This window comes from Montipora capricornis, chromosome 3 (assembly GCF_036669925.1).
Source record: "Montipora capricornis isolate CH-2021 chromosome 3, ASM3666992v2, whole genome shotgun sequence".
Lineage (NCBI taxonomy): Eukaryota > Metazoa > Cnidaria > Anthozoa > Scleractinia > Acroporidae > Montipora > Montipora capricornis.
Window position 1 is genome coordinate 29,287,679 of NC_090885.1, and position 21,302 is coordinate 29,308,980.

A 21,302-nucleotide genomic window follows, 5' to 3' on the forward strand; every position below is an offset into this window, starting at 1 on the left:
TCAAATATTCCAGTAAATAGAATTTCACACCCATCCCCCGTCGTCCAGGCGATAGCGAATTTCGAGACAGAACTAGATATCGTCTTTTAACACCAGAGCGGTGCAAATTATGTCGCGTTGTAAATTTACGACAGTGAAATAGCTAGGGCTGTGCTGACCTTCTTTGTCACAACTGTAAACAAAATCTCTGATCGAGTTTTCTCTTTTTTTAAGATCTTTGTGGTGCTTGAACGACGTTCCATTTAGAAATAATATTCCTCATTTACAAAAGCTGCCAGGTCAAATTTACACGCTACATGAACAGTGTCAACGCGAGTTTGGAGACCATTCCAGATTCTGTAGTGGGGTAAGTGACCTCGCCTCCTGGCTTGAATTTGTTTTTTGTACTTCACGATGATGCTGCTCGAACTGGCCCCTACAATGAGCCTATGAAGGTGGAAGCAGACCAGGGGTACCAGAGTGAGGGGTAGTCTTGAAGGAATTCAAATGAAAAATGCACTGAGTTAATGGTAATGAATTTATATAGCACATTTTCTATTGACATATTCAAATGCGCTTTACAAGCAAGTGATCTATGGGTGAGATCGGACATCAGCATATATAGCAAAAAAAAAAACACGGAAGAGGCCTTATAGGTGCAGCAAATTGTTAAATTAGGAGAAAAATAAACCATCATACTAGGTCATAGTTAATGTATGGATATGGTTATGAAACTGGACAACTTTCTTGGTTTTTTTCTTTCTTTTTTTTTTTTTTCTTTTTTTTTTTTTCTGTTTTGGTCTTGACCAGGCTGCGCAAACCACGCCATTTTTCTAAAACACAGCCAATCAAATGTTTCTATTAGTTTATTCAAACTCATTTGTAAACCGAGGACAAAAGATTGTGCATAGTCACCATGAAGTTACCATGAAGCACGATTTCACTATTCTCGCTTTTGAAGTTTCCAGAGTTTCATAACTATGTTCTAGGTCTAAGAATGTACTGGCCACGCTATGTTAGCACGAGTATTCAGTCAGCGTACCAACTGAGGTTAGTGTTTCGCGAGGCCTATAATTGGCTGGAAAGGTATGATGTCTTCGAGGAAAAATGGGCCGAGAAATAGATGGTTCGCCGTTACTTGTTCCTAAGTGCGTGGATCGACCAATTGCTATCTTTGTTTTTACGTTAAGAAACTCCTCTACGTTTCAAATTAATCGAAGGAAGCCAAAAAGCAGTTCGACGTTAAAGATGCGATTGCGCAGAATTGCGAAAAGCGTATGAAATAAAAAAATGAAAATAATATAATCCAGTAGTGATGGATAAACTAGTTAACATTACGATCCTTCCACTCCAACTAACAGATGAAACGCGACCCCTGCAAGGAGCTGTGGTGTAGCCGCCTTTCTTACGCTAATTTCAATAACCGCTACTGTCAAACACGAAGAGAGCCTGCCTTAGAGGGAACTAAATGCGGGCTAAATAAGGTAAGAAAAGTTTTCTTTTTTTACCGTTTGACCCCCATTATTGTCATCACAGTCATCATGACAATTATCGCCATCATTGTTTGGTCATCCTTGTCCTCATCATCAACATCATTGACAGCTAAATCAAGACCAAAACACGAAGCCATTGAGAGGAAAACGTTACTCTGCCCATGGGCCACGGTATAATCGCGAATAGGAGCAAGACCTTACCTATGTAAATAAATTCCAGCCAAATATTAAGTATACATACGCCACTTTGCTACCGTGAAGGCCTACCAGGACATCATCATCATCATCATTGGAGTTTTTTGTTCCACTCTTTAATCGACTTCCATTAAAACCTCATGTCTCGTTTTTGTATTTAACTCAGTGGTGTCGACTTGGAAAGTGCGTTCCAATCGATGATGGAGATTTCATAATTCCTATTAGTCGGCCAACGATGAAACCTACCCACGGTGGTTGGAGTTATTGGAGTGAGTTGAGTGCGTGTTCGAAGTCCTGTGGAGTTGGTGTCCAGTACAGAACGAGAAAGTGTAACAACCCTATGTAAGTTGACCATTAACCCCCGAGTGTTCAACTAAGGCTGGACAACTTAAGACATCCGGTTGACAAATCATTATCCGTAGAATAAAGACCTCTTTCATAATGGCGGCCAAATAAAATATTCTTTTGTTTTAATGTTAATAAGCCTTTCTAGCCTCGCTACCACGAGAAAATTTCAAAAGAATATTTGTTTCAAAATGAGGGCAGTAGGTCTAATTAACATAAATACAAAAAAATGTAAAGGAGGTCGCCATTTATGAAAGTGGTATATCACCGTGATTACCACAAGTTACGGTCAATAACAGCCTTGTCACTCACGTGAACAACCCTAAACAAAAAGTATACATTTTTGGGGAGACACATTTCCTAAGTTCACCAGGGCGCAATTATCTGTTTCATTCGGTGAAAGGGTTTGACGAACCCAATAGGCAAAACATAAATCGGGAAATTGGTCGTATCATATAAGTTGATCAAATTGAATTGACCACAGTCAGATGGTTAAAGATGACGTATCGAGCATTCTAACATATTTGCTTTTATACACTCCTCTGATACAATCAAAGTTCCGTTTACTCACCAAAGGAGTGCCACAGTTTGTGTAGAAAGGCACTCCGTGAGCTAATTCCACGCCATAAGTCACCGGTTCGCCAAGGCTGTCCCAGACGGATTATACGTCAAGCCAGTACGTACTGACTCATTGCAGTGATAATGACAAATTCCGGCTTCACGTGACTGAATGATTTTTTGTCTTAGGCCTAAAAATGACGGCAGGCCCTGCGAGGGAAAGGACATTAAATTTGAAGTCTGCAATGTAAAGGTGAGTGAAGTAAATATGGACAAGATTGAATTAGATAAGAGCGTTGATCTATCACTTTGCGGTCTTGCCCAGCACGGTCACAAATGAATATATTTTTAGATACACTTTACGCGCGAAAAAACCAAAGGGCCGCCAATTTTAACCAATCAGAAGAAGCCATGTCACGTGTCTCTGCTTCTGCTATGTTTTTTTTTTCAGACATCAGGGGCGGATCTAACATTTTTTGAAAGTGGGGGCCGAACAAGAATACTAATCAGAGCGCGTTAGCGCGCCTCGGTAGCGCCTTAGGCGCTACATTCTTGGGTACTCTTACATGCAATCTGGTGCAATCTGGAAAGTAAAATATCAGGATTCCATATTGAATAAAATCATAAGTTGTGGTTATAATGATGCATGGTTTGTGACTCTTCGCTCCAAAGTCACAACAGCCTTGGAAGAAACGAATGAAGTGTCTGTATACCACAAGTGCGCGGGATGGTGATCTTTACGTATGTTTTCTTAGCCATTTCCTGAATCTTTTCATGCACTGAATGCGCAAACACTGTTTTTGCATCCTTGCGTATATCTGCCAGCTGATCTTTCACCACGTCAATATGCCTGTATGCCTCAATAACATCCATTGTTATATAGCTGGAGTTTTTGCCGCTACAGCGCGCCCATTCATTGACTAGTTGATGGTCACATGACATTTCACAATGAAACTGTTTACCGCCAAATGCCATGAGCGGGCAACAGTGCGAAAACTATGACGTCAAACGGGGAACAGTTCACTGTTACCCGCGAAATGTTGACCGCTGTTGCACGTGATCAGAGCGTGCAGTTGCAGGTGGCCTGATGTTGTCGCTGGAATCTGAGCGCTTTTTTCAAAATGTTTGACCCATTTGTTTTGCAATATAACAAATCACTTAATGACTGGTCCCTCGGGAAACAGTTCATTTTGTTTCCCTCGAATCTCAATGTTTCCCTCGGCTGCGCCTCGGGGAAACATTGAGATTCTCGGGAAACAAAATGAACTGTTTCCCTCGGGACCAGTCATTAAGTGTTTAATGTCGAACCCTGGTTTAACGAACGGCTAAGTCCTACCCTGAATCCAAAAAGATGCTTGGTAGTGTAAAAGCTAGCAATGAACACAGGGTTCTTGATTTGATGGAACAGGTCATAAGCACGTACGTGTCACAATGTTATTCTCATTGTACCTAACCAAAATATATATAATTATATATATAGACATTAAGATTTCACGTTGTTACAGTCTCTGCAAAATAGGTTGACTGTAGACAAGTAATTCTCATCCAGTCTTCTTCGTCATTTCAAAAGGATAACATTAACGCCGGTAAAGTTGAAAGCTTTTTCGCACAACTTTTGTCATACTATTAGCAAAAAATCATGCTTTAGCTAAAAAAATCAAAAGCTCCAACAGACTGCTTACTAAATTATAAAATTATTGTATATTTTGACAAAAAATAAATCTCCGACGAACTGAAAGGGGGGGCCGCGGCCCCCCCGCCCCCCCCCCCCCCCCCCCCCTAAATCCGCCCCTGGACATGACAACCGATTTTCGCGGGAACGGGGAGCCCACCCATGCTGTAACAACACTCTTATCTAATTCACTCTTGATATGGAGCAACTCTTTTTGTGCATCGGCTGATAACCCTTGTTCCAAAATGGCCATCATTTTAGTGATCTTTTTTTTGCTTGCAAATTCGTACTTGTTGCCTCATTCAATGTTAAATATTCTTTTGAATTTTGCAAGAAAACAAAAGGATACTAAAATGGTGCATGGCCATTTTGGAATGAGGTGTATACTACCAACGCTTCTCCTTGGTTCATTTGATAAAATGACCAAATTAAACTCATTTCATCGGGTTAAATAGTTGTCAATAGTTCTTTTTACAGTTATGTCGTTAGTTACCTGGCCTTTACAGGAAAGTGACGCTGGAGTTGACCTGCTTTTCGTATGTTAATGATGTTATTCTCATGCTAATTAGTTGGAATTTACATAAGAAAGCAGTGAGGTTTCTATCAAAACAAGGTCGACTCAAGCCTCATTTTCATTCATAGGCCAGGTAACTAAGCACACAACTGTAAAATGGTCTTCAGAGTGTTTTCACGTGACGTCACGGCGGCCATGTTGACGTCCCTAAACAAAGGAACGGCGGCCATCTTGGTGTCCCCAACTAATCCTCCGGGAATTCAGCTCTCTTATCATGCACACGTTTCCTATTGTTTCGGTGGAAAAACAAGGTTACTTATCAAGTGAGTGAAAACACCCTGCAGACTAATTTTTCGATATATTAAAATTAAACTTAAAACAATAAACATGATTTCGAGGCTCTGGAGAATAAAATAAGGATTTGTATGAGTTTTATCCTCGGAACCTTGAGATGATGTCTTTTATCTAAGACTGATTTTTAATATATCGAAATTGGTCTATTGGCACAGATGTTTCTGTCTTAGTTGAGTGTCAATCTAAATCAACCGCAAAACATATGAAAAATTCGTCATTATACACCTTATTCCAAAATGGCCGCCATTTAAATATTCTTTTTTTTTATTCAAATTAGCCCTTGATGCCTCGTTCTTAAGCTTAAAATTCAAAAGAATATTTTATCTTGAACGAGGCAACAAGGGCCAATTTGTATGCACATAAATCAGCGGCCATTTTGGAATAAGGTGTATTAAGCCAAATTCTTTCTGGTATGTGTTAGGACTGTCCAGGAAAACCTCAAACTTTTGACCAGATACGAAACGAGCAGTGTCAAAGGCGAGCACCTTTAGTAGCAGCTGGAACTAGAGGAAAGCGGTGGTCTTCTTACGACATCCACTCGGGTACGTTACGTTTTTTATCAAGGAAACGGCGGAAGGATTTTGAGGAATATTTAGAGTGCTGTCTGCTGTCCTTTTATTGTTACACGCAAAATAGATTTGCCATAAAATACCATGCGTATGGGGCTGATAAATAAATCATTTCACAACATTTTCATACACCTTATTCCAAAATGGCCGCCATTTAAATATTCTTTTGTTTTTATTCAAATTAGCCCTTGATGCCTCGTTCTTAAGCTTAAAATTCAAAAGAATATTTTATCTTGAACGACGCAACAAGGGTCAATTTGTATCCGCATAAATCAGCGGCCATTTTGGAATAAGATGTATTGTCAATGGAAGAAATGTATATTTCAAATGCGGCTTATAGACGAAAGATAGGAATGATCCTTGCACTTAACTGGATATTTGTCATTTTACAGACACCTGAAAAATTCAGGCGTCTTCAAAGGGATTGCAACCCATGACGTCTGCGATGCTGACGTCCTTTCACTGGAACACACCAGCATCGCAGAGGCCATGGGTTTCAATTGCTTAAATTGTCCAATTAGAGCGGTTTTGAAATGAGTGTCGTAAAGCCAAAACCATAGTAATTACTTTAACCAATCAAAAAGGACGAAGACAATCCAGTGAACCAATCAAAACTCGAAGTAATTACACGTAGCCGACACAAAAGGCAGGAAAACGTGCACGCGCGAGCCACAATTGGTTTTGGTTTCACTTCCGATTGGTTAAAAAAGTGGCGCGAAAGCTTTGAACCAATCACTGAGTGAAGTAGATGCAAAACCAAAGTAATTCGCTAATTACTTTCGAAACTCAATTGAAAACCGCTCTAAGTTCGAAAATCACTTTTACCGTTTCGCATATTCATTGTCACCAGCTACCATCGATTGTGACTTTGAAAATGACCTGTGTGGCTGGGCAAATGACGTGAAAGATGACTACGACTGGCGACGCAATAGGGGTGGCACTCCCACAGCTGGTACAGGGCCGTCGACGGATCACACAAAAGGAAAACTTGGTGAGCGTTTAGGAATTATTTGTGGCGGTATCGTCATGTTGAAACATGGGTTATTTTTATCGAGTTGGTCTCACGCGGAAATCGAGATGCATCTGTGATCAGTTCTTCAGAGCCAAGCAAAAGCCCTCAGATCAGGACTTCGGTCAACCGTGCACGATTCCTCAAAACAAAGTCTTCCAATAATTTTAAGCCCTTTCTCTGCGCCATTTCAAAACGCGTCGCACATTTGAAGCTTATTCAACCATTCTGGGAACAGCAACAGCAGCCGTGTCTTAGGACAAACACAATGGTTAGAAATTTGTTTTTATAACTTCTCTTTTGCAGGTCACTATGTATATTTGGAAACTTCACGCCCAATAAGCCCTGGATGGAAAGCTCGCCTTGTTAGCAAGTACATAGGCATGCGTGTTGCGTGCCTTAAGTTTTGGTATCACGCTTTCGGAAGTGATATTCATATGGGCCAACTCCAACTTATCGTCCAAACAGATGCGGTACGTGCAATAAGTTTACAATAAGCAGCAAAGCAAAGATTTAGTTTACTCAAATGAAATGTTGGTTTTGAAGTAAAGGGGTAAAACCGAATAAAGTAGTGGATTTAACAATCAGCAAACATAAAACACTCAGAACTTTCAGTGGGAACATCGCGTAGTCAGTAGATTAAAAAATGTACAAAGATGAAGAATACATAATGAAAATTTTAACTTTTTCGGTTCCTTTCATCTTTCAGAAGTTACGAACATGCAATGGATTAACTGTAAAATAGAAAAAGTACATGATTTTTTTTGTTTGTTTGTTCCCCTTGCAGGGAGAAAAATTGGTTTGGAGCGTAAACGAAAATCGTGGAAACAGATGGGTGTTGAAATATGCCACTATATTCAGCAAGAAGCCTTACAGAGTTAGTGTTACTTTCTGAATGAACTTCTGTCGAATTTGGTCAGTTCGGAAGCGTCATCATTAAAGTTCCAAAACTATTTCAATTCTGGATATTCTGATTTCTCTTTTTTATTGGGTAGATTATATTTCAAGGTATCAGGGGTGATGGTTACCTAAGTGATTTCGGCTTGGACGATATTTCCTTGGAAAACAACCCATGTGGCCTGGGACTGATGAGACTAACAACGATCAATAACCGTGAGTTGTTGTGCTAATAGCGTATTTGTTCATTGATTGTCGTTCGGCCAAGGCTTTTTAGGCTAAGGAAGGATGCTGTTTGATTGATCTAAGCTATCAAAGCAAGATTTTGCCAGAGCGAAGGTCACCATGCGGCAGAGTATCGGAGTTGCAAGAGGTCCAGAGCTCTATATGGACCTGATAGAGGGATGTCGGGAGAATTAGGCGATTTTTGAATAGAGAAACGGGACTTTGTCGAAAGCCAGGTTGTTTCTTTGGCTTTAAACTGTTTGCAAGAAAGAAGTGATTATTTGTTCTTTTGGGGGGAATAAAACTGCTGCCGGACAAAAATACACCGATGCTCTTTATAAGAAATGAAATATTAAGGGTGGTTTTTATAAACGACTGAAGCATAAGCCTTAGCAACATAAGCACAGATTAATTATCTTGTACTTAACTTGTGTCTTTTGTCATTGCTTTTTCATACTTTAGTTAAGGCATGACGATAGTTGTGATGAAGAAGATCAGTTTATAACATATTTTATTAAATTCACATAGAAAATTATCCAAAATAACCCATGTAAATATTTATATTTAAGATTATCTTGTTCTCAATTATTATAATTTGGTTTTGTTGTCTTGATGTTGCGCGTACAAAAAACCGGCCACTTACGTTCTATAACTTTTTTACGCCTTATACTGCTAAACATTTTTATCTTCTTTATTTTAGAAATAGCCCTCAATCCTTGTCATCAATTTTGTGAAGCAGAAAATGACAAACATTCTGACGTTGTTGAAGTGGAGGTAGAAAATGGAACAGCATGTCATGACAGCCTTGGCTTGTTTGACGTCTGTATTCAAGGACAATGTCAGGTAGGAAAATACAAACCAGCTCGGAGAATAAATGCTTTTAATTTTGGAACCCACTGAGGTTTCACCTAAATGAACGTGTGAGCTCTATAACAGCGGTACCTGTGGTTATGATTTATTTTCCTGTCAATTATTTAACAATTATTCTATGAGCGCGCGTTGGATATGAGATGGTAAATAGCCAACGAGGCGAATTGGATATGAGTTGGTTATAACCAGTCTCATATCCAACAAGCGCGAATGGAATAATTGTTTTATTAAATTCCTTAAACTCCAAAAGTTTGGAAGTACGAAATACGAACGAAAAAAGCGAGAAAATCCGAGCGAAATCAAAGAAACCTTGATGAAGAATACCTTGTGGTCAGAGAGACGCAGGCTCTCATCACAAAAACATTTCTTGCCTTTCGCGTACTTCAAATCGTCGGAATTGATCCAAACTTTCCACAAAAAGGTTTTCTTTTTGCTTTATTCAGAGAGAAATTTCGCTTTCCGCTTAGCAACGCTTAGCGCAATCAATTGCCATATAAGGTCAAACTAAGGTATATGAGCTGATAACCAAGATTGAGTGAACCAATCAGAGCACGAGAAATGTATTAACCGAGGTTGAAAATTAAATAATATAAAATAATCAATTCGTCAAAGATACTACATATCCCTGAATCGCGAAAGATAGGTACATCACTGGGGCAAATGAAATAAGCCATCATTGTGTGACCAGGAGTAACATAATCTCCTTCAGTAAAATATTTCTCAGATTTCATTATCTTTAAGACATTACGGTTGCAGACCGGATGAATAGCTTAACATTAGTTCCCGCCGTCCAATATGGCCAGTAACGTCTAAAACACAGGTCAGTGTACATGACATGTCCCTGTGCTACAGAACAAAACTGTCTCCTAGCCCTAATCACTCTGCAAAAATGTTGTTTCAAGTCTAGGGAGAACTTTTGGCTTACTTGTTCCTCCGTGGAGCAGATATTCCTAGTCTTGACCTGTGGAATGTGACCTTTGCCGCTAATAATTAACCCATAATGCTTTCCGGTTTCTTCATAATGTACTTAAGGCGAGTTGTACTTTAGAATGTAGCGCGCGGACTATGTGAGGTATAATCAATATTTACGTGTGGCGATTCGCTTTTTACTTTTCATGTTTGTTCCTTTATTAACGATAGACAATTGACTGTGATGGTGTCATGGGATCAAACAAAACTCTTGACACTTGCGGTGTGTGTGGAGGCAATGACGACACGTGTTATGAAACAGCAGGATCCATCACCACTTTACCTAAAGAAGGTCGGTAGTCGGTACAAATTTAAAAATACGTGAAAAATGTGTTTGGGTCTTTCTTTTTTTGATGGATTTGATGTGGTTGACGTGCGTGCTTAGGATTCAGCCGTATCCAGCCTCAAACCTTCCCCGAAGAGGAGTATCGTGGCGGCTTGGATCGACGACACAGCTAAGACATAAGACAAGCTGAGCTCGCCGAGTTGATCCGAGTTGTCAAATCCCAATTTCGCTAATCTTGTATTTGGTTTCTATCATATTCATGGCCTTCAATCAAGGCTTTCGTTAAAGGGGCAAAACTCCAACATTGGTTGGAATAGGCCATTTTCGAAGGCAGACACGATAGAAACAAGTTGAAATGACTGTGAAAAATATTAGCACATCATCCACTTTCCTTTGTCTTCGCCCTCTAAACCTCTCTTTCAAGCTCAATTTCAATATATCGCGAAAATGGCCTATTTCATCACGAGTTAGTTTTAGTCGGTTTTTGAATAGATGGGCAGCTTTTACTTAAAGACATTTGTCACCTGTAATTTCTTGTACGCGAGTGGGGTCTGTAATGTTATTAGCAACGGATGGCCTTGATTAACACAACCTTTCTTATAATTCCCCTCGTGTCTGCCATACACCTTATTCCAAAATGGCCGCCATTTTAGTATTCTTTTGTTTCCATGCAAATCGGCCCTTATGGCCTCGCTTTCAAACGTAAATTAAAAAGAATATTTAACTTTGAACGAGGCCATAAGGGCCAATTTTCCATGGAAACAAAAGAATACTAAAATGGCGGCCATTTTGAAATAAAGTGTATCACATGGCACACAAGCTCAGTGCCAAGTAACCTGGCATTGTGGCACAGGGTTCCCACAAAACTACAGGGTCCTTGTGCGTTCCATTTGTAAAAGTCTACTCTTTTTTTAAATCTTTCAGATCTTCAGACGTTACTTGAATGTCCTGTTGGTGCAACGAATATCATGTTCGAGGACTCGTCTCCAAATGACCTCGGTAAGTAAAGTTTGTCGATAATGGCAGGCATTTTTTAATAAGCACTTACTTCGAGTACCACCCAATAAGATTCTTAACGCTATTAAGGTAATATGTACCGATCCTTTTCAATGTCAATAAATAAAGCCCTTTTCGCGGCCCTCTATCCCTTCCGCGTTTGGCGCATGTTATAATGATAGAAAAAAAATGGTTGAAGTCACTCAATCTCGTCTCCAGAGTCCATGGGCCTTTTTCACCTCGCGACCATTTTGAGTCCCGAGGGACTGAAAACTCTTGTTTTGCACTCCCTGAACTCGCTTCTAAACACATCAACTAGAGGCCCGGGGTACGCAATCATTTGATTTGACCGGCATGGACGCCGGCCATGTTCCAGGGGAATGGACCAAGAAAGCCTCGAACGGGCCAATCAAGTTTACTTCTTTGTTTTTTGTGAGTAAACACCGTTTTAACGATGCGAAAGAGAGCGAGGCGGAAGTCAGTGACAGATGGATTTACGAGCCCTTACATGAAAACATTTAAGTCTTGAAATGATGTTGGTTACATTTGCATGATTCCCCTGAAATCTAGTCAGCAGTAATGTTCTTAGAGATAACGATAACACCGATTGTTGCAAGAACTTTCACACTTCTGCTTGTTCCATCTTTTTTACACATAGGACTAATTTGGGCCAGCATTTGTGTAAGCATTTATGAAAAAAAATCAAAAAAATGTTTGTGTTGTGATTTAAAGTTTTAGTCGCCTCTGGAACAAAAAAGCCCCAAATCGATGTAACTGATGAGAACGTCGTGTCCATGGCATACGAGTTTGCTGGGTCAAAATTCACTTACAGACGACAGGGTGACAAAGAGGCAATAACCTCATTAGGACCTATCAAGGACAGGATCATGGTCAAGGTAAGCATTGTACATTGTAAGTAGTTATTGTAATCATTTCGGGATCATTCCAAGTTGTTTAAGGACGGTGCCTACTATTGTTATTGCGCATACGTTCTGCGCATCTCGAGATACTCGGATTTCCCATGGGTAGCGCTTATTAATACAGAGATATTTTTGCGCGATTCAAAACCATGCGGAGAAAGCAGAACTTAGCAAGTAATATCAATATCTAAAAAGAAAATTGGGGGTAACCGCGCATTTTTCAGACATAATTAAGCTTCAATTTGGAAATGAACGCCATACATTGTTTTGTATTTTAAAGCTTTTTACAAATATTGTTGATTAATTATCTTCGAAAAATGCGTGGCTACCCCCAATTTTCTTTTTGGATTTCAATAACACTTGTTAAGATCTGCATTTCCCGCATATTCAGTAAACCGTGCAAAAATACCTTTAAATTATTAGGCACCGTCCTTAAGACATAAAATGTGAAGCAACTATCCAGAAATTGACCTGATGTGAATGGCGTGAATACTTAACGAAAAAATTGACAATTCATTGTCGGGTGTTCACGTTCTCCGCATCACCTCAAATTTGTTTATTTCGCGTTGTTGTTTTTGCAGACTGCGACAAAGAAATGTACTCAAATTGCCGCCGCACGTGCAGCACGACTGTTTCTCGGGCATTTCCGTTGCTGTAGTCGTCGTTCGTCGTTGTTGCTTAAAGTCCTGTTCGAAAACAAAGAGCTCCTTTCGTATTTTGGGTGTGGTCACACGGGATATGCTAACCGTATTATCAATCCGTGAGGATGCATTGCGGTTTCTTCAAAGCCTTTTATCTGACGACAGTGTAGAAAACCAGACAGGTTTCTTCAGGAGCTATTTCGATAAAAAAACTCACTGCCTTGTTTTTCACATCTCGAAAGTGTGTTTACTTATCAGAAGACCGGGGAATTTCCGAGCCTAAACAGAATGAGCTTGTTTAATTCAATTTAAAGTTCATTGAACGCCGGGTCCGCCATTACTAACTTTGAAATATTGAGACAGAGACTCAAAGCACTTACTTTGGCCAATCAAAAAGAAAGGAAACAATCCAGTAAACCAATCAAAACTTGAAGTTATTACACGTAGCCGACAAAAAGCGCGGGAAACTGTGCACGTGCGAGCCACAATTGGTTTCGGTTCACTTCTGATTGGTTGAAAAAGTGGCGCGAGAACTTTGAACCAATCACTGAGTGAAGTAATGCAAAACCAAAACAATTCGCTAATTACTTTCGACACTCAATTGAAAACCAGGCTAAGCAGCTCATCTACCTAAATTAACAATACTGTCAAATATATCAAGTGAAGCTATGATCTTCGCAGTTATGAACGCAATTTTTACAATTGCGTAGAGAAGCCTGAAAAATTCAGGACTTCAACGGGGTTTGAACCCGTGACCTCGCGATTCCGGTGCGACGTTCTAACCAACTGAGCTATGAAGCCACTGACGTTGGGAGCTGGTCATTTGTGGGTTCTAATGGTCCCGTGAGGAATGAATCAATGATGAAATTGTATATGAAATGAATCATATATGAACTGCGAAATGAATCATATATGAACTGCGATTCATATATGAATCATATATGAACTCCTTGTCTTTTAGCTGACGACTTAAGAGATAAATTTACTGGGGTTGCCAGTAAGAAAAAAATTGACTGGCGTATTGATTTTTTTCGCAGGTGAAGATCAGGGACCAAGGAGCCACTGGGACAGCACCAGTAAATCTACGATTTCAGTTTTACAAACCCAACAGCACAGGACTTCAGCACTACTGGTCGCATTTCAAATGGTCGGATTGCTCCAGGACATGTGGTGAAGGTTTGTACCCCCATTTTGCCGGACTGTCATACAGGAAATGGATTGAAGAATACTCTTACTATTTCCCGAGCAAGTTTTTTAGGTCTGGAATTTCCTCATTCGTGGAGAAAAACAGTTCTTTGGATTAGCTTAAAATTTATCTTAAATTGTTCCGCAAAAACTAGAATGAACTTTCACTACATTTGCTCCAATAACATCGTGTGAAGTTTTAGCGTTGATGATAGCTTTCTTAAACTTGCGACCTTTGGTAAAGTGATGTGGTACTCGCTGGGGCCCTCTCCCGAGGGCGAATGTTTGAAAGGTTTATGACATAAAAATTAGTTTCAAAATGTTAAGTGTAGCTACTAAATTACAAAGAAAAATGGACGACGAGCCATAAACTAGGAAAAGTTGCTTTTTTAGCGACTCACAGTCACATTCAAGATTAAACAAACCAACCAATCTGTGTGAAACTGATCCGGTCAAAGCGGTTCTTCAACGCGTTCTCATATGACGTTTAGTCAGTGTTGTTCCTTAGTTACAGATTTTTCTCCGTTAAGAGAAAACAGTGAGTCTAAATTACGGACACGGAGATTTCAAGTGGCAAGAAAAACTAGTTCATGGAGCTGGGTAAACAGGATATCTGATACCTTCTTCAAGTCATTTTTCCGATTTCTCAGGAATCCAGACACGCATATTCAAGTGCCTCAGACAGGAAGATGATACGGAAGTTGCAGAACGTAACTGCTATTCAAGCAACAAACCCGCACCTTTGACCAGATTTTGTAATTTAACAGCTTGTGAGAGGTTAGTGAGTAAAAAGAAACTGTATCGCAGTCCAGTCTTTTCCATCAACTGTATCGAATAAGTGAGCTTTATCATTGCTAACAAGCTCCGTTCATATAGGTGTTTTATTGGCAGACGGGCGTGACCTTTTAATCGATCAAGCTCATGTAAAGAGGCCCTTAATAATCTTAAATTCCTAAATCTCGTAAATTCTTTAAATTCCTCCGTTACCCGGAGCCTCCATCGTCCATATTCACCCTCTGAGTCAACCCTTTCCCGTATCATTCTATTTTTAGAAGCACCGCGCAGGGGGGCTTTAGTGCGTGTTTTCACAATAGCCAATCATAAGAGACCTATAGTCAGCCATTTATTACGTCACATACGTATGTGACGTATGTAACCCACTTCACGTATGTGACGTATGTGAACCACTTCACGTATGTTCTCAGTCACATACGTCACATATGACTCAAGGGTACAATACAGATGGAAGCTCCGGGTAAGGGATCCTGTTGGGGGTTGAAGAGCTAAGACTTGGCTGGAAGTTTATAGTTGGGATGATTATATGTAAAAAATTTTTTCATCAAAACGAAATGCCCAAAGCTTTAGCTGGTAGCTGATATTCCACTACCCCTTCCAGACCTACTTACTGTGTACGTCAGTACTGTTCTTAATTCAACATACACCATTTTTCTGTACTATACTTTGAAGTGATGTAAACACTCTTCCGGATAAGGTAACATGACGTATGCTCTGACGTATTTCCGGGTGTCGGAAAAAGAAATGACAGCCGGAAATAAGTTGCCGTTTGCAAGCTGCTGTAAAGGGTTCGAGGGCCCATCGGCAGAGCGGTATGTCGACGGTATACACAATTTCATACACCGGGCTCAAGTTGTTAGGAGAGTAAATGGCGTTATCCAGTGGATAAGTCAAATGGTTTTCATGGTTTTCATACAGCAACGTAAAGTTGGATTTATCTAGTGAATTTTACGGTATCCACGTTTTAAACAACCGAGAACTGAATAGCCCATTTCCGAGTTGCTGCATGCCTCAGTTTCAAAGCGAGTCCTGGTGCATAACCATTCAAATGGAAATGAGTTGCGTATTCTTATGCAAGTCAAACTCATTTCCCTTACAGTAGTTGAGCACCAAGACTCACTTCGGAACCGAGACAAACAGCAACTCGGAAATGGCCCATTAGCTATAGACTGCGAGCAGTCCCTCTTTGTGTCCTTCGTCGATCTTGGGAGCGAGTGCGAAGCGCGAACGAGCGGAAGTTCCGCTTGTTCCTTGGTTGTTGTCTTTCGATGAAAAAACCGGAACACCTTAAGAAATCCCTGTCGGTGCAGAGTAGAGAACCAACAAACTCAACCCAAGTCTGGCGCCAAGTCAGAAAATCGAACCTAGGACACACTAGAGGGGGGCGAATGCACTCTCCACTCTACCCCCGGGCAGTTCTCGTATTCAATCTCCTACTCGTAGCTAAATCTGAGGGTAGGTACTATATCGGCCCTAACAAAGAGCGGCAAATTTAAGTGCTACTACGACCAAAAAATCATGTTCCTCTTTTTCTTTGGATTTCAAAACTAAGTTATCTAAACACTAAGTGACCCAAGTTTTAAGTTCTGATTTTAAAAAGACACCTGTTTATTTTAACTGGAATTTTGTTATTTATTGGTCCGCCATTACTAACTTTAAAATGTTGAGAGAGCTGGGTCGAGGAGAAAATGACGTCAAAGTCTCACTGCTTTAAGAATGCAATGCGTGTGTTCGCGGCTGAATTAATATGCAGCACGGGAGTTTCAGGCTTTCAGATTTTTAATTAAACTCGTGTTTTGCATATATAATAAGTTGCGCGTAAACGCTGAAATTTTAAGCTAGTGACTAAATGACGTTACTTCCCCTAGATCCAACCCTCTGAGGTCCAATCGGTCACCTTTGAACGTGAGTAATGGCGTACCGTGAAATCCAAACCTTACACTAAAAATAAACAGCCTTTGGATAAAAATGATAGCTCAAATTTTTCACAAAGATTGCGCTTTCAAAATCTGAAGAAAAACAGAAAAGGATTTTTTGATAATAGTAGCACTTTAACACAAGTGAACCTTTCAAAAGCTGGGTCATGTCAGGATATGACGTAACGAATCATGAACTGTGGCCAAGAAGCTCATCATCCGATGTTCCGTTTTAAGGCCTCGATACCTATGCTAATAAACTTTTAAATGTTTCCTACCTTGAAGCTATGTGTGGAAAGTCTCTGAATGGAGTGAATGCTCCTCGCCTTGCAACGGTGGCAGTCAAACTCGTACAATAGAATGCAGAGGCCTTCAAACAAATGTCCAGGGCAACTCCACTCTTTGTAGCGCAGCAGCGCTTCCTGAGATCGAACAAGATTGTAACGTTCAACCATGTCCTGCGCGGTGGATTGTGGGTAACTGGACAAAGGTATGAAGTAAAAATCATTCGTTTTTCGTAAATGGGTTTTGCTTCTAAAGGAACTCTGGTGCTGCGTCGGTAGGGAAGCGAAGCGCAGAAGTGTGTTTATCAACCGGGTGCTGTGAATATAGTAAATTGATCACCGTAAAGAAATTTGAAAGATGGCGTTTCGAGCGTCAGCCCTTCATTAGAGTAAATTAGCATTGCTCAGAATCTCTTGTTTTTCTTTTCGTTGAACGATTAGGTGGGAAAACAGAGTGTTCTAAAAAGGACTTTAAAAAATCTATCTAGTTTCCAGGAAATTTACATTAGTTAAAATTGTTAAAACTCGTTTCCCTTGATGAATCGATGGTTGACTTGGAGAACAAACCAACTACTGTATGGGTTAAAGTTTCCTATTCTGAACTTGGAGTGCGCAATTCAACTCACCTTTAAACGCCAAACTGTATTTTGGCTTTCATGAAAACTTCCAAAGCTACAGTAGGCCTAAGGCTTTATTGGTATTGAACATGCGATTTAGTTCTCATTCTCCTTCTAATTCGCACATCAAATGGACAGCAATCTTCTCTCTGTCACTGGTTTGGCCTTGGAGGAAACAATAAAACAGTCTTCGTTATAAATGGAATACCTTCATATCGTACGTTGTTCTGTTTCCATTTGATTTAGTGTTCCACCACTTGCGGGAATGGGCGCCAGTACCGCTCGGTTTCGTGTAGAGACATCCTTGGTGACGTGTCATTGGTTTGTCCACGTGACCTCAGACCACTTTCCAGAATGACTTGTAAGAATGAACCATGCGAAGGCGAGAGTAAGTTCTATTTAACAGTCGAAAGTAATGGGGTGACGAAGTAAAAATTGTTAAAATTTGGAGCCGGGATTTCAGGCTCGATACTAAATTTGCTTACAGGTCTTATAGCACATGAAGGTAAATGGCTCGATCCGTTTGGGTAAAAAAAATGGGTTTGAATTCCAGAATTTCTGAAACCTGTACTTCGATTAATTCGCCTTATTCCATTCTTCCTTGACCAGAAAATTCTTGATTTTTAAGGTCAAATCAATCGCATCTACAGTGTCTTTCCAATGGACAACTAGAATGTCCGAGAATTTCGGGAAAAAATGATAGCCTTGAAAAGTGGACCAAGAGTTTGTAATTAATATTCCTTTGGCCAAAAAATTTGGCCAAACGGGTCGCGCTCGATATTTACACCGCATATATCTCTTTCAGGCCAGGCGCATTGTTCTGTAGATCAGGAATCGTTGGCAGCTACCTTCAAATCTCTTTTTCAATACCATTTTCTGTCAGTTGCTTTAACTAACCAGACTAATAAGTCACTTAACCTCCGCTATTGTGTCAATATTCAGATTAAGCACAGTTCGCCCGACCACAACCTGCCAACAAGGCCACAGCCTGAGTCCTGCTATAACAAACCTTTTTACGCGACTGTTTCGCAGTTATTCAAAATTCAAAACGGTTTATCTGCCGTTGTTTCGACTATTCTTATTGAATATTGTTGGTCACCTCCTCATTAGAAATCATTAGAACTTTAACAAGATATAATTCATGATCAAACGATGAGATATCACTTGTACCACCAAAAGTAAAAAACACTCAAAACATCGGGTGACCGCGCATTTGCAGGAGCAAATGTCATTCGGAACTCACTTCCGAATGACATACGCAATGCCAAGACAGTAGAACTTTTCACGAAATTATTTAAGATCCATTTATTTAAATACACATTTTGTCACTAGTTTTATATATCCATTTGTTCGTTGTCATGTTATTTTTCCTAATGTAAAGAATTTAATGTATTTTATTTGTATATTTTCAATTTTATTGTAGTTATTGTTATCGCGAGGTCACGGGTTCAATTGCTAAAATTGCGTGCATAACTGCGAGGATCGTAGCTTTACTTGATCTAGTTATTGCAATGCGCATGTGAGCATCTATATATGAAACACGTGCAATGTAAGTAATAAGGTTATTAAAGTTATAACTGATCATTGCCCATTCTAAGGATTTTTTTTCCTCTTCCATCTCAGCTTTCAGGAACATGTCTTGTTCATTTGAGAAGGGTTTCTGTCAGTGGAAAAATCTTGAGAATTCAAGAGTGCACCAGTTTGACTGGACGTTATGGAATGGAAGCACACCCAGTAGAAATACCGGACCATCCAACGACCATACTCTGGGAACTTCCAAAGGTTCGGAAATGCTTTAAATCGGACAAGTTTTTAGGAATTAAACGTGTGTACACATCGGAAGTAAACCCTTCAGTCCTCACCAATATTTTTCAAAATTTGATTCAACTCTTGCCAAAAAACGAAAAACTGGGAAAATATTTGTCGACGAAATTCCGTAGATTTCCTTCCTAACAGAGGTCTCTTTTCTTTTTGCGTTCACTGGGCTGACGAGTACAGGAAAAGATAGCGCTACCATGGGTCGAAACTCACCGTGTTGAGCATGCGCGGCCATTGCTTAGCGACCGAATCCTCACGTGATACTTCATGTTGTGAGGGCTCACTTAACAACAGCGGAATTACTGTAAAGGAATGCGCAGGACACAGCGGGCTCAAGTCACAGTCAGCAAACATATCACTGAGCACTCAAGCATGCTTCAAGCATGTTCTGTTTTACTCAAGCAAGCGCAATAACACCAGAACCCACGTTTTCTGGGAAAATAGAGTCCATTATCCCAGAGTCTTTCCGGGCGCTCACCCGCTGACCAAAAAGCCCGCGGACTCTGGGTACGAGATTGGCTTGTGGACTGGATCAGAGTGAGTTCGACTCATGGCAGAGGTCTGTTTTCCCATACTCGTCAGCTGACTCGACAGCCCAGCGAACACAAAAAGAAAAGCAACCTCCGCTAGCAGGGAGTATCTGGTTGGGCAACATTACACATTCAGTCACAATCAGTGTCCATGGAAGGCACATGAGGCACATCTTTAGTCTTTGGTACTTTACTTATTCATCTTTTTCCTCAGGTGTATACGCCTACACAGAGGCGTCCGAGCCGCAACAAAGAAATGATCGCGCGAGATTGATAAGTGCAATGATACAACCGGGAAAAGTGTGTCTGGAGTTTTGGTATCACATGTACGGTACCAATATGGGATGGCTTCGGGTGCTGTCCAAAAGTCCACATCGCAGAGAGCGAAGATTGTGGTACAAGTACGGAAATCAGCTAAACGAGTGGCATAGAGGAACACTCTCCATTTTCTCTTATGTGAAATATCAGGTGAGATTTTATTGCGTTCTTTGTGTACGGGGTATTGAAAATGGAGATCGAGAGGGCGGAGATAAGCCATAGAGGGTCTTGTGATAGTTGAGAATTTTGTGATCAGTTTTTGGGTTCGTTTCGTTAATTTCCCACTAGTTTGAAGCACCCCTATTAGTGTCTTCAGACTGGGCCTAAAGTTTGTACGTCTAATCCAAGAAGACCAGAGACCCTCACCAACTGCACAAGTTTTTCAAAGAGGAAGCACTTTCTCCCCGGCCAATTTTGGTCTGCCAACGTTGAACCACGCTATAGTCCTGTCATGTCCAATTTCAACGGAGTATTAAAACCCGTTGGCAGTAAATAATACGACCTGTGTTTACAAACTTAACAGCTCATCATAAGAAGAATAAGAATCAAGACAGGCGTGGCAATTAACCACAAGGCATCTCATAAAAATGTAATTTGCTAGAGATTAATAAGTGATCAACAAACGCATACGATTTTCTTGCAGATAATAATGGAAGGGATCCGTGGGAGAGGATTTTCTAGTGACATAGCATTAGATGATATCAAAATTACAAGAGGTGGATGCCCTGAAAAAATAACAGAAGCCGGTGGGTTGTATGGACAGAGAAGAGAGGACGAGTTAAGAGATCCGATCCCCCATACAAAGGAGAGGCCCCAATTAAAAATCTAATTTTAGCTACGCAGCTTTTTTAGAGAGATACCTGATTGACCAGTTGTAATGACGTAATGAAATTTTAAATAGGCGACCTCTCCCAGGAAAACGTTCACCGTGACCGTTACCCGTTCAACGGGAAAGTGACTTCTTCCGCGTTGAACGGGTCACCAACGGCTTTTCCAACACCTTCAACGCTTTCTTCAACACCTCCAACAGTTGTAAAAAAATATTATAATGGGTTGCCAATCTTTCCAACGCCTCACGCTTTCCAACGGCCAACGAGTTTTCCAACACTTCCAACGCTAAATAAGCCGTTCAACGGGAACGCGCTTTTAGTGTGCGTTTTACCGTGAGAGGTCACATGTGCGCGGCATTGGAGACGAGAACTTAAAATAGCTTTGCAAAACTAAAAATACGTTTTAAACGTGGGGATCGGTTCTCTCACTTTGTCCTCTCTTGGGACAGACCAGTCGTTTTATCATTTTCAAATAACTCTAATTTTCCTTCATTTTAAATTTTGTTTTTGACAGTTA

The 21,302-nt window shown here is 40.4% G+C and overlaps 1 protein-coding gene across 1 annotated transcript in view; it reads left to right on the forward strand.

Annotated features, from left to right (window-relative positions):
* Window positions 1-21,302, forward strand: part of LOC138042814 (A disintegrin and metalloproteinase with thrombospondin motifs 18-like) — a 41,530-nt gene that overhangs the window by 17,363 nt on the left and 2,865 nt on the right. Inside the window, exons 16-35 of the mRNA XM_068888830.1 lie at window positions 214-346; window positions 1,341-1,463; window positions 1,834-2,009; window positions 2,760-2,823; window positions 5,532-5,652; window positions 6,530-6,670; window positions 6,995-7,161; window positions 7,476-7,565; window positions 7,684-7,801; window positions 8,511-8,653; window positions 9,821-9,941; window positions 10,860-10,934; window positions 11,664-11,827; window positions 13,530-13,668; window positions 14,328-14,454; window positions 16,674-16,878; window positions 17,536-17,677; window positions 18,913-19,071; window positions 19,852-20,105; window positions 20,599-20,701. Coding sequence (XP_068744931.1) covers window positions 214-346; window positions 1,341-1,463; window positions 1,834-2,009; window positions 2,760-2,823; window positions 5,532-5,652; window positions 6,530-6,670; window positions 6,995-7,161; window positions 7,476-7,565; window positions 7,684-7,801; window positions 8,511-8,653; window positions 9,821-9,941; window positions 10,860-10,934; window positions 11,664-11,827; window positions 13,530-13,668; window positions 14,328-14,454; window positions 16,674-16,878; window positions 17,536-17,677; window positions 18,913-19,071; window positions 19,852-20,105; window positions 20,599-20,701 — 2,765 coding nt within the window. The remainder of the gene's footprint in view (window positions 1-213; window positions 347-1,340; window positions 1,464-1,833; window positions 2,010-2,759; window positions 2,824-5,531; window positions 5,653-6,529; window positions 6,671-6,994; window positions 7,162-7,475; window positions 7,566-7,683; window positions 7,802-8,510; window positions 8,654-9,820; window positions 9,942-10,859; window positions 10,935-11,663; window positions 11,828-13,529; window positions 13,669-14,327; window positions 14,455-16,673; window positions 16,879-17,535; window positions 17,678-18,912; window positions 19,072-19,851; window positions 20,106-20,598; window positions 20,702-21,302) is intronic.